This window comes from Leuresthes tenuis, unplaced genomic scaffold, assembly GCF_036924035.1.
Source record: "Leuresthes tenuis unplaced genomic scaffold, fLeuTen1.0.hap1 SCAF_18, whole genome shotgun sequence".
In the NCBI taxonomy this organism is placed as follows: domain Eukaryota; kingdom Metazoa; phylum Chordata; class Actinopteri; order Atheriniformes; family Atherinopsidae; genus Leuresthes; species Leuresthes tenuis.
In genome coordinates this window covers 12,947,012-12,960,997 of record NW_027325372.1, presented here as the reverse complement: position 1 = coordinate 12,960,997, position 13,986 = coordinate 12,947,012, and the positions used below count along the sequence as shown (strand labels likewise).

The window sequence follows — 13,986 nt, the reverse complement described above, 5'->3', positions numbered from 1 at the left end:
GCGCCACTTGGTGTTTAAATCAAATCTTAATTAGCATTTCACCTTAGAACAAGATTTAGAAACCATTACATTACATACTGTTCAAAGTGGTGGCAAATGAACCAGAAGTACAAATGTAGACAATTCTAACGTGTTCAAATATGGTCAGACAGAAGACGGCGTTCACAGCTACATTATCTCTCAATGGGTCATGTGTTCACTGAAGAGGATGAAAAAGAAAGATACTTATGCAGGTGCTTCTACAATAATTCCCTGATTTTTCAGAAGAAGTTTCCTATATTCCTGAGATAATGTTTTAAGATAAGTTCTTTTTTTTTAACGATTCTCCTACATGAGATGATCACAGATTTTGAAAATGGGCAGTAAAGGGGGAAGTATTTCGATTTTCTACTCACCTAAAGAAAAGTAAGGCTACATTAGGTGTTATTAGTAAAGTGCAGGTGGAAGTATCCCCTCCCAGTATTCAACATTCATTATCATAAGTGATTGAACTGCTAAACTAGTAACAATAGATGTCAAATAAACCACATGCAGTGATAAAACCAAAATGTTCAGCTTTAGCTCAGCGGCAATGGGAAGAAATAAAAGAGGACAAACTCCCAGCATTTAACAAACAGCTGCCAAAAAATCTTTATTCAGTTATAACCAGATGCTGCAGAATCTTCTAGTAACACAGATCACTCTGCAGAAAACTGTTCACCGAGTCAAACAACAACAGCACCAGAACGCAAATAGTCAGTAAACACCATTTACAACAAGAACGATGGCAGTTTCTACACGCACAGATCAGAGGAAAAAGAAAAGAAAAACAACGAACATTACAGTTAACAGTCAGTGGGATTCTCCTCGTGTGAGGAAAAGCCTCATATATTGATAGAATTCATTTGATAACACTGTGAAAAAGAAGATTAGAAAACATCATTGGTGCAATAGGGTGCACGTTTCGTGAGAGAACGGTTACATATTGCATGTGCTTTGTGTTAATAAAGAATCCCCTAGAGAGTCAGTGTGTGACACTGACAACTGTTTGTGTTTGCAATGTGGAGAAGCAGGTGGTTTAAATGTGCAGAGAGAGGACATTCAGTTCAAACATGGCTTGGTGTGTGTGTGTGTGTGTGAGGTGCAACAGGCAAAAATTAAAAAAAAAAAAGAAAATTACAATTTGGGAAGAATACTTTGATATTTTAAGAAAGACTTATTGAGTTTCCTGCAGAGAAGGAAGAGATGATCGATACCACACTTTGAGTAGCTCAGTATTAAGAGAAAAAACTGCAGAAGAGCTTCTTTGTTTGCAATCCACCAGCATCTCTAAAGGTCACTGATGCATGTTTAAGCTACACAGAAGCCAGAGTAAAAAAAAAAAAAACAAAACAACAAAATATCTGTAATACTGAAGAATCTTTCTTTCTATTTGTTTTGGTAGCACATAGGGAGTCTAATCCATCTTACAGGCTCCTTTGCTCTCCAATTTAACATTTATAAATCAACTTATTTTTCAGGTCCAATTCGACACTTTTCAAGTTAAGATATTTAAGAAATATAACCAGATCCAGAAAGGCTCCAAAACAACTATTTTAATGTGTAATAATGAATCCAAATTCCCAAGTGCTTTACTTTATCACCCAAATAAGGTCAGACACAATATCTACTTTTAAATGCATGATTATCGTGGCCAGAAGCATTCACAATAATAATGATATCGCAAATTCAATTAAAAATTCAAAGAACATGAAAGAAAAATATTACTATAAATTGATTCTAGTTTTTTTTTAATCTAGTTTTTAAAAAATCTTTTGTCTCCTTTTCTTTTGGTAACTGATTTAGAGTTGAAATAGTAGGTAAGGTACTATAACATTTGCACATAAACCCCAATCTGCAACCAATACGGTTTAGATTTTATCCGCTGAGATCAAGTCATAAAGTTATTAGTGTATTATCAACAAAGGACAGATATTTCATTCTTTCAGTATCACAATAATCGTCACCATGAGTATATTGCGACACCCACACTCTGAATGCTGCATTACTAATCGGAAGCATTAACCAAGAAATCCAGTCTCCTCCAGCTACTTGCCCACACACTTCAGAGCGAAGCAACACCAGGCTTTGACAATGAAATCCCTAAAGAGAGCAGGTGTAGAACATTAAGAACACAGGACTTCAAGGCATTTGGACTCTGGGAACATACAATCCCAGAAACATTGCAATCTGACAATATAGCACACAGAGGTAGTAGGATCTTAGGAATGCTGCACCCGAGAAACATAGGATTAAGGACGTAGGACTGCAACACAGGACATCCATACCTGGGGAAAAGAAGCCTGAAAACATAGGACCTCGGGAGCATTTGATCTTGTTAATAACAGACTTCATAGACATTGTACCCTGATGGGAACATATAACCCGGAGGAACTAGGATCTTAGTAAACTCGGACTAGGACTAGTATTCAACCCAAAGAACATGGAGCTTAGGGAGCATAGGAACCAGGGAAAATTGTTGCCTGAAACCACAGGACAAAGAGAACGTAGATTCTTGTGAAAATAGGATCTCAAAAAAGTAAGAGCTGTGGAGCATAGGACCTTGGGAACATACAGCATAAGAGACCTTTGACTCTTAAAATAATAGGACCCCAAAAACATGGGATATGAGGAAAAACAAGGCCGTGGGAACATCAGACCCAGTAAACATGGGATTCCAAAAACATTGGACATTGGGAACAAGAGGCTCTTTGCCACGTTGCATGATGTGTCCTATAAATCTTTGAAATGAATGAATGACTCAAGCAGAGAGGCTTTTTTGTTGTTGTTACTAACCTACCAGCTGCTGGTAGCTTCACATTCCCCAAACAGAAGTGCATCTATCAGCCCTCTCCTCTGGTGTTTGGCTGGTTATGTAAATGTTGGACCAGGCGAGCCGAGCAGAGTCTCCTCACATAAAGTCCACGAGGTCAAACGCGACATTAAGCCGCCACTGGCTTCATCACTATATTTACAGACAAGGGAGTAATTGTTAATCGTTTCGATGAACTCTGAGCAGGAAAAACAGGCAGCACAAAGTTTAGAGATGCTGGTAGGTTGAGTTTATGAACTTTAAACAGGCTAGCAGTTTCCACCTGTAACCATGCTCTTTATGCTGAGGGAAGCTAATTGGCTAAGCATGGTAATTAATACCCAGAGTGATATAAATTTTCTTTTATTCTGCGAAAATCTTAATAAACATTTTGGTCAAAAAAAAAAAAGAAAAATTCCAACTCTGCAAGGAACAGGGAGTCATTTGTGATGTCCTTTATATGGACACAATACACGGATCATGCACGCCACAGTGCATTTTTCCGCGATCGGCTCTTCTCGTCCTTCGAACACATGATGCATTATAAGGCCAAAATGAAAAGCAGGCCTTGTGACCGTTTCGGCATGGCAACATTTGAGGAGTGTGGTGAAAACATGCAGAATCAATTTTGTTTCTGAAATTTGGTTTCATCAAAGCCAGTTCTTTGCTGTTGCATTTCGAGCGATCTCTCTTTGTCTTGAGATTTCAGGTTAGTCGTATTGCTTGTTTTAACCTGATCCACGTGTTCTTATTCCCCCACCACCACCCTCTGTTTTGAACCTACTGTGTCGTCACAGCAAAAAAGGAAGCAACTGGTTTCGTGGACAGCAGCGACTCCAACCAGCTAAGGTTACAGATGGAGTCAACGTGCTGAATGCGCATGTAGGCAGACAGAGCTCCCTGTCACAAATGCGCCAAACACTTTGGGTACACTTGACTCACTGTGGCTTTGATTCCTTTCCACCTCAGCCTGCTGCTCAGATGCTTTTGGTCTCAAGATCAACCTGACAAGTGCACAGCGTGCGTCTGTGGCCTGGAAAAGCATCAACACAATCACTGCATTGTGTAAAATGCCACAGAGCTGAAAGCAGATGTTATGCGCCCATGTGATTAGCGTCATACAAGTGGAATCCCCTCGATTGCTTTCATTCTGGTCATCAGATGGAGGGTGACGCTCTGCAGTTGACCGTGTTTATGATAATGAATCACACAAGCTGGTGTGAAAAGCAGCAGGGGGAGGCTTGTTATGCTATATCCATGTATTAGTTGATAATGCATGAGGTATGACAGCTTGCGCATTGAAATGTGCATCTATGGCTTCAGGAATGGCTTTGTAGGGAGTTGAGGTGAACACACACACACAAACACGCTTACAGCAAGCTTTTTTGTTCACAACACAAACACACAAGCAGGAGGAGGTGTAAACGCTACAGCGAGCAGATGGGACATACCTCAGGTGGTCACTGGAAACGCACTCCATCATCTCACTCTGCAAACACACTCACACGCTGATGCTAACAGCTCCGTAGCGGAGATGTGTTTCTGGACCAGACATGAGCAGCCTCCTCATCATCACAGGGTGAGACCTGAAGCCACAGCGGCATATGCCGGGCAGCGAGGGCATGATTTAAAGTGCCTGTGTCTGTGTGGAGAGGGTGTGTGTAACATCAATGCATGCATGAGTGCACTGAAAGAAGTCCAGCCCAAAAGGCAGACGACAAATGTTTGCAGCTGACATGTTGAGTTGCATATTGTTGCTTAATTAATTCCACTTGATGCATGATGCAGGCTGATATAAATGTTTCAGCTGCTTTAAAGGCAGACTGGCAACAGCTCACAAAAATGTCTGACCTAATTCCCTAATAATCACCCCCATCAGGGCGAAAGCGATGAAAGCTGTCTTTATGAAAACCTGCTGTTACTCCTGACCCGTCCTGTTTTAAACACTTTTCCAGGCTTGTTTTTTTTCGACCACGTGAACGTAGGAAAAGCAGAACAGTAAGGAGAGGCTTTGTGGGACGCGTTTTCCTATCCGAGCTGGCAGTGTTCGAGATGAATCACTCTCATGCAGGGTTGTTGTTTCAGGATGAGAACTGTGACATAAATCATGCACAAACATGAAGGAATTCACCAATTTACAGATGTACATGTGTATTTCAGTCCTTCATCTGTATGCTGAGGGGCGATTCAACATTCTGTTTATTTGCTTTCTTGACAAGCGTGAGATGAGAGGATTTTTCAGCCATTAATGCCACTGATGTTCTCACCAAGCTCTCCGCAAGAACTAGAAATGACCCCGTTCATGAAAACGGCATCCTGAGCACTTCGGCACAGAAATAATTCCCCCGCCAGTTATCTTCCATCCCCGTTTAATGTCAGGTAAGGTAGTTTTTGACATTTTTACAGCCCAAGTGGGCCACCTAATGCACTGAGCAGATTTGGAGAATGAAAATACGTTGCATCTACAATTTAGTTTACAGTCTGGAGACACATTTCAAACATTTACATTTAAAGGCTTTAAAAGTTGTTTTTTTTAAACGCAACATACTGTGATGACCACGAGGGTGGAGAGCAGCCGCTGCCAAACAAAGTCTCTTTGCAGACACAGCAGAGACAAGTTCTTCTAAATTCTTAAGTGCTGCTTTAGGATTCAACGTCAAGTGTTGTTTGCAATAATCACCGTGTTTAATACCAGCACCACCCTGTCTAGCTGAAATGTCACTTTAGATGCGGTGTAAGCAGTGCTTGAATACACAAGTTAAGTTAAGTTAAGTTTGTCAAGTTCCAGATGACACAGAGACGGAAAAAAAAAGAAAACATTTTTAATCTCCCCAGGCACCTACAATGTGTTGGTCCCGTAATGGCTCAAATCCAGCGCTGAAACGGAACCCAGTCTGTATCTTGGCCTAAATTCAGGTCACCTGACCTCTCACACACAGTCAAAGGTCAGACCAAATACCTCCAAAAACCTAAACACCTCAGATTTGACCATATCTGCAGCCACTGTTGGACACAATGACACCTGTTCATGCCTGGTGCTAAGATGTGTCCTGGGTGATCCGATCGCAAGTGGACGGCACTAAATACACTCAAGATGGCTTTAGGATGCATTCACAGACCATCTGGGACGGTTCTCGTGACATGCTGAGCACAACTTTGTCCTGGGCCACATTTAATGACAACCTACTTTCTTGACATGACTACACGCAAGCATTCCACGAGGATGTTTTCTTAATCTGAAAATCATCCAAACTCACAACATGTCTCCTTCACCTCCTGCTAGTCCTTTGTGATAATTGTTACAGAAATGGCTCAAAAGCACATAATAATTCCGCATCCCTGAATTATCAGTGAGCTCCCCCTCAAAACTGAGAGGTGTTGGCTATTATTCCTTTTTTTTTAACCTGGCCAGATTACAATGGCAACAGCATTTTGTTTAAAAGAATTTCATTCCCTGGTTATATTTCAGAAAGCCAAATCAGATTTGATCCAAACCGAAGGCGCTCAAATTGATGTCAAATAAATGTTTGATGATCAAACGAGCGACAGAAGGTCAGTAAGTGGAATCTCTTCTCATAATTCGGCCTGTGCATTTGATCAAATGCTGACGCTCTCATCACAAGGACGTATTTTGAGTTCATTTAGTCTCACCTGGTTACCGTGTGTTTTTCTGCGTTCTCTGCCAGAAACGACTAACAATCCACCCTTGAGATTTCCTCACAGCTCCAGCTGGCACTGCCCTCGCCACTGCAACACTTGCTCTGACATGTAGGCTTTCCTGCACAGTTTCCTCTAAAGCATCCTGCCAGCCTCGCCCAGTTCCAGCTAACTGTTAATACACACAGCAAGACTGTGACAGATTGGTGCGTGCCCGCAGGGAGTCGCAGGTACTTCCAAACTGCCTGTATAGACTAGAAAATATGAGAAATGAGGGTTGTTTTCTTTCCGCCAACCTAATGTTGTGAAACCTGGAACGTGGTGTGCAGCTCAAATCGAATAATAAAACTACACCGAGGCAACACCGGCTGCTCTCAACCCTTGCTGTGGGCGCCACGGCACAAATAGAGCACATTTATATAAAGTTTATAATTTCCTTATTTTGCATGCACATGCAGCATTAAAAATACAGTTAGAACAGATCAGTATTCATATACTGTTTGAAAAAGGTGTAAAAATCCAGTGCGACAGTCATTGAGTTCTTGAGGTCTATATGATTGTAGTCAGACAAAACAGCCAATGAGATGATCCGGTTTAAAGAGAGGGCGAGTCGTCGCCCTCTATTGCATATTTAAGTTTAAACTGAAGGAGCTGTGGCACAAAGCCCCCTGAAAGAAAGAGCGTTCAGCCAATTTGATACTAGGTGATTAAAGCCAATGACAGAACCCAGGTTGATGAGAGTGTTTTTCTTCCATCTGCCTGTTAAAAGGCATTAATATTCACCCACATTCACACAAGAAGTGAGCGATGTCTGTTCAGGTTCCGGTGGAAACCACTTAGCAGCTCCACGCTAAAAATGGATCATCTCGCCGACTGTTTCCCATGCTGTTTGCTCAGTGAGGCTTCCTTGATTTCCCAAACATCTGTAGATGGCACCACAACAGCAACTGTTCACGTCGACACACACTTATCTACAAGCCCTTTTATGAAGGGAAGAGGAGTCATGTTTGGGAAAACAAAGAGAGAGAAAAAGGAAAATCAGACAAACACCGACACACTGAAACACAGCTTCATTGTAAGCTTGGATCAAAAAATTTGTTTACAAGTTACAGCAAAGAGTAGAAAAGTCCCTCCAACATCTTTCTGGAACCGAGAAGAGGCCAAAAGGGCCCCTGAACGCAACTCAGAAAACACATCATTGTATCACAAACTTTTGACTTTTAGATACAGAAAGCTGAACTCAGACTAGCCAGCACCAGGAAACATTCTATCGTCGTCACTGTGCGCCTGCCTATTACAGCAGCGCGCATCCAGAGTTCCTACACACAACGTGGTGAAACTCCACGCTCGTCAAGGCACATTCAAGACTCCTCCAAACACCATGAGGGTGAAGCGGATTCTGGAAACACACAAGGACTCCTGTTTAACCGTTAATGTTTATCAGCAGACCCCCGAACAGAGTGTTTGCAGAGGCGTCCCCCCCCACTGTTTCCCTCTTCTGCTGCTCGTCGTCTTATAGACAACAACACCTGAACTGGCAGCCAATAGGAGCAAATAAACATGCCTGTCAGCATGGTAGCCATAGAAACCAGCCATACGGTTGGTAGGATCTGGACACTTTGAAAACCTTCTCCATTTCAGTTCATGGGAGGAAATGCTGCAACCGCTCAACTGCAAAGCCATTTTCTGCCACTTCCTGACTCCACAGAGCGCCACCTGCCGCCAGCCCGTGGTTGGGTGCTGCATCTGCGTAACACAGGCAGGTCTGTGTGAAGGAGGACAGATAACAGCCCCTTGTTTTTGATCACCTGCTGAAAGGTGGTGGTTGGCTAATCAGCAGCCACGGAGCTGAGGGAGGGAGCCTCCTGACTAAAGGCACATCCCATCGCTTTGCTGACAAGTGTGAATAAAACTCAACACGAGCAGGAATTTTGAGAGTATAAAGTCATATCACATCAATATACTGATACACACCGAAACTGTAGCTTAGATATACTGTACTGCAGCTTATTCTGTTTATACTGTAGCATATATTGACCTATACATGGATGATAGAGGGTATAGCATGTGTTAGCCTCTTGTCACGTACAAGTATTGTCATGTATGAAGTAATGATCTAAGTGAGGATCAGGTACATAAACCAGGTGTCCTTATAAAACTGTCAGCGTGGGAACTACTGTTAAAACAATCACTGCCCAGCGACTACACCGTGCACACACACGGAGAGTTCATTGTAACTCATGAGAGATGATTTTTATATCACCCATAAGAATAATGCAGTTTAGTTTTATTCTACACATAAATCACAGCTCAGCTCCTAACAGGCAGCAGTGGAGTAAACGCACCAGCCACTCCACTTTGAATAAAAGAAAAGTCCGCATAAGTGTGCCAATCACTCTCTCTGGAGCAACAGGACCTCCTATTGTGGTCTTTGAGGGCAGTTTAGATTCTGCAGTGCAAAGGCCGTGTTTATAGTCGGAGCTGGTTTTTGAGCTTTTGTTTAGCCGCTCGCTCCATCACAAGGTTTCGGTTCGATATGGATGATCGGATCAGGAGGATGCTGCCATGAGGCATGTTAGGCATCATTGGATGCATCCCATGCAACGTGTTCATCTGATGGTTTCGTGTTTCAGAGCTCCGAGGTGTGGCAAACCGTCGACTCGTGGATTTGTCACATGTAAAATTCAAAATGAAAGTCTGAGACAGTAAAGCACCCCTCAGATAATGTTTGAGTGTGGGGAGGGGGGGCACTCATGGGTCAGGATAACTGCAAATTGCTCTTTGACATAGTAAATACATACACTTTCTGAAAAACAGCACGATTCCTGCAGAATTTCAGCTCTTCAAGCTACATCCCAAAGATTGAGGTCGTTCTTTTGCAAGCAACTGTGATACTGGATCAACTGCACTCAAGCTTTCGACTGCATCACATCGTCTTCGTCAGAAGTGTTTCCCTTAAGCTCACCTGTTGTATGCTGCTTTAGATGTATTCAACAGACTTAGTTAGCTGTCACCTGGAACTATGTCATGATGTCATGTTATCCAAACAACTAAGAGCTCATGCTGAGTTTCCTCAGACAGAATCTGACCAATTTCCACCCGGCTTTGATTGGTTGTAGGTTTATCCTTTTGTGCCTTACAAATCATAAACTAAAGTAAACTAACTCACACAATTGTCAGGCTCTTACAGGGGTGGATTTGTAGTGATAATGAATAATACTAATTCAATATAATTTGAGACATGATGCAGTAAAAGGTGTCCATGACCCGATTATTTACTCTGTTAAACATCAGGGCAAAGCATTCTGGATCAGATGAGATTCATTATATCGTTATGAACCATTCTGCAGAATGTCCATTTCAGCTTTTAAGGCTTGAGGCATATTTTTGATGCCAATATTTCTGCATATTTGTGTTTTTTTGCACGGTTGTTTTCAAAGAATTGAACTTCGTAACGCGAACAGATGACTGAAAGCCGATCATCTCAATCTATGACGAAGACTGAGTGTCGTAGACCAAAAGCTCAAGGAAAAGCATGTGAACCAGCCTCGACTATAGATTCCTTATTTCCAAATTCAGATAGCAACATTTTGTGGGTTTGAACCAAAAGCACTTTAGTGCTCACACCTAAGAAACGGCATTTTTACAGACACCAATCTAATTTCACCGTCTGCAGGGAGAAAATTCACCAGTTGTGCTCTGAGGCCCTCAAACATGGAAGTCACCAAACAAAAACAGTCGAGGACGATGAAGCAGTGGGAACATGGGGGTTTCCCAGCGACACGCTCACTGACTTGTGTCCGGACACTTGGTAGAATTGAGGCAGGGTGTTTTTATTTTCATGTTCTACAACAAAACAGTGTGTACAAAATGAAGTCATGATCAGAGGACTAACTGCACTGCGTGGGTAAATATAGCACCTTTGTTTCTCCCCCGCCGAGGCCAAATCCGAAGAGATCAAATACGGAGATATATACGGCAGCAAATATCCTTTCTAAGTTCATTTGGATTCACCCGAAAATAACAGTGCGAGATTTTAACTTTATCCTGTTGTGACTGATTTGATCGACACAGTGTTGAAAAGTTCAGAGATTACTTCATGTGAAAATTAGCTGCCTGGAAAAGCTGCCGCTTAATTTATCCAGTCCGGTGAGATCCTCAGAGGACTGAGGGGACTTGTTTCTGGACAGTAACCCGGCTGCTGCTGATGCCAAGATTTTTTCCAAATGCCAGTGGAGGAGAACATAAAGCACCAAAGAGATGGAAGTGCATGGAATAAAAATTTGAAATAAAAATGTTGAAACATTTTTTAAAAAAGCCACATCAAGCCGCTGGTGTCTTTACCAACTAAAGCATCCATGAACCCAGAGCGTTGGTTTGTCAGGAGCGTACCCGACCCGACCCAGAGCCACCTCAGGCCATTTGATAAAGGTGTGTAAACTCCTTGGGAGGAACAGTAGTGATGCTTGAAAAGAGGGGAGCAGCCCGCACACTTCGCCGGCGGCTCCTTCACGTTCCCACGCACAGCGAGCTCACAAATGAGCCCGAAAACACACTGCGATGTCAATCAAACTAAGGAGAGGCAGAGGAGAGGTGGGGAAAAGATAAAAGGTTTTAAATCAGCTGAGATTTTGGAGCCTGAGCGGCGCCGGCAGTGGGGAGCGCGAACGTGAAGGAGCTCCGGGGCGAGAGTGACGGTCACACTCAAAGAAAAGAGCACAACAAGCTGAATTTGTAATGACAATTATGCCACGACAGCCACAGGACTCTTCCTCAGCAGAACATGAAAATAAAATGAATAAACAGTATATATATTTATATATGCATATACATGTGAAAAAATAAAAGAAAAACAGCCAATCAACCTCTTTTGTTGCTCTGAGTTTAGACATTTCTCTTTTTCTTAATGTATATAGATGTGTCCTTTCTTTAACAATATATTCACATTGTACAATGGCAAATGAGTTCTGAGATAATCTAAATATTTCATACTGAAACATCAACGTAATGACACAGAAGAAGCACAATGATCGGACTTTAGGGCTACCTCTATGTTCAAAACAACAGGAGACGGGCAGATTGAACATCATTTCCTCAGAAAACATTAGTCTCTAACATGTCTTGTTCATAAGGTGTCAGACATACTGACCGAGCTAACGAAGGGAGCTTAGAGATAATACGACAACTCCGTATATACAGGAACAAACTAGAAAAGAAAGAAGAAAAAAAACAAAAAAAAAAACAATACAGAAACAGATGTAAGGGCTACGATTTGCAGATGTGGAAGTACGGTATGTTAAGATGAGCGAACGTGTGAGTTTATCAGCTGGTGTTGGTTCAAGCTAACCGGTGTAAAAACGCTCTCTGTGTGTACGCGACAGAAGCGCCAACCGAGATTACAGCATGCATTTAAACAACCACAAGTCACACAATGCAGGAGCAAAGGCAGGAACAAAAAGGACAAGGCGCCCCGTCGGTGGACGTCTGCCTCGACTTCCAACGCGTTCATGTAGCACGTTTCGAAGCAGGCCCCGGCCGACAGAAAGTTGGTCCACATTTGTAAACTTCGAAGCCTTATGATTTTGCTTCCCGCCTTTCAGTAAACAAGGAGGCTGAGAATCAGATGAACACATTCATATGACAAAAAAACTAAAAAAAAAGAAAAGAAAGGAAAACTTCATCAGTTACGATCACAAGGGGCTCTCAGGAAAGCTGGAGCCAAAGTTGGGACCAGCCAAGTGACTGATCTGTGCAGCGCACGTCGAACCACAAAGACGGGGCCTAATCAAGTGCTTACAGCTTTTCCTGCCCACACGGAAAAGAAATGGTTCAAGGAGGGGGCGTAGCTACAGCTGGGTGGAAAGATATTTAGGGTTTTTTGCTGTTATTTCTTGTAGCAGTCATTTAAATTGGATATTGAGTGAACATAGTGGTACACAAGCACACATACAGAGAACACTTTTGGTTTTCCGCCCTTCCCTTTTGGTTGACAGATGTCGTGGATGCACCTCTGTGGTGTATGTAAACAAAGTCTTTTTTTTTTTTTCTTTCTTCCGTCCTTGTTTCCCTTCCTTGCACGACGACTCGAAGAGGAGGGCTACGCGTCTCTGTATGCGGCGCAAACATGCTTATCCTTTAACTTCTGCTGTTAACTTCGGTTTCAGCCACAACAAGAGCAAATAAAAGCAACAACCATGGCACCTTCAAAACAAAAAGCCGACAACATAAAAAGCAAGTTAGAGGAAGAAGGATTTTGGTTGCAAAGTTGTCGCAGGTATTGAAAGAGAGAAGCCGTTGAGATAGTGCTGCATATAGTAAAAAAACCCAAGTTTAAGCTGCTGGTTTTTCGCTTTCTTTAGAATCACATCCCTGATGAAGCAAACTCAATCAAATGGATAAAAAAAGTGACATAATCCTCCACTTTGACTGCATGGGATTACTTGTGTCTGTGTGAATGCTGTTGCATTTTACGCGGTATGGTCCATCTGCTTTCCCTGACTGTAAATTGTATCTTTCTTTTTTTTTTTGCATTGATCTTTCATCTCGTGTGTCTCTCTTCCTCCTTGTTCCCGCCCACCAGCCAACCCTGCTTTCCCTCAGGGGGGAGAGCGCTGAAGGACCAGGAGAGGCTGTGATGTCGGTGACAAAAGATCACCTCAAAGTGTCCGGAAATGAAACAGAAACAAGTCGAAGGGAGAACAAAAAAAAGGCTAGCTTCACCTTTTCATTCCTTCATAACGCCCTTCACAAAACAGGCCCATTCATCTTTTGGATGAAAAAGAAAATCGATTCAAATCTTTCGGCGAAACACACAAAAAAAGCCTGGATCCCTGCTTTGATAAGACTTCCCATTTAAAAACCAGAGCTTTTTACGAAACCAACGTAAAATGAAAACAAAAAATGCAGAAATCTATCTTTTTTTTTACACCGTTTAGCTGCACTGGGGGTCTCCCACTACTGGGAATGAGGGGGAAAAGTGAGGCAGTATCAGGAATCCTGGACGGAAATGTAAAAAAAGCGACTCTGCCGTCCTTCGCTTGCTTCCGCGGCTGGATTGGTTCAGTGGAGCTGAAGGGCGGCGAGCAAAGGGGCGGAACCATAGCTTGACGGATAAGTTGCGATTTTGAGCTGAAGAAAACCAAATGCATGCAAAACGACGCCCCTTTCTCTGGCAGACAACCGCGCTGCCTGTTGGTACGGCGCTGCGCTATCAGAGGTGTGGGGGGGGGGGTCAGTCGGTGAATCTCTGACAGGCCTTTTTCCAGCGGCAGGCGGTGCACCACATGTCGCGGTTCTCCATCCCATAGACCTTACGGCACTTCTTCCCCTCGCCACGCACTTTCCGACTGGAGAGGAAAAAGAATTGGAGAAGAAACTGTTGTGATGGAAAAACAACTGTATGTGTTTACAAAGTAATCAGCTGCTGAGGTATAAAAATTCACAGTTGAGCCGTTCAGTTTCGCTCGAGCTGCTAAGAGAAAATCTGAGATTGTTTTAGC

At 42.7% G+C, this 13,986-nt stretch overlaps 1 protein-coding gene across 2 annotated transcripts in view; it reads right to left on the bottom strand.

Moving 5' to 3' along the window:
- Positions 1 to 605: 605 nt before the first annotated feature.
- The window catches only part of znf704 (zinc finger protein 704), a 57,431-nt gene continuing 44,050 nt past the window's right edge, over positions 606 to 13,986 (bottom strand). For both annotated transcript variants that reach the window (XM_072370931.1, XM_072370930.1), the window contains exon 9: positions 606 to 13,833. In XM_072370931.1, the coding sequence (XP_072227032.1) occupies positions 13,719 to 13,833 (115 nt within the window). In that variant the 3' untranslated portion in view covers positions 606 to 13,718. The remainder of the gene's footprint in view (positions 13,834 to 13,986) is intronic.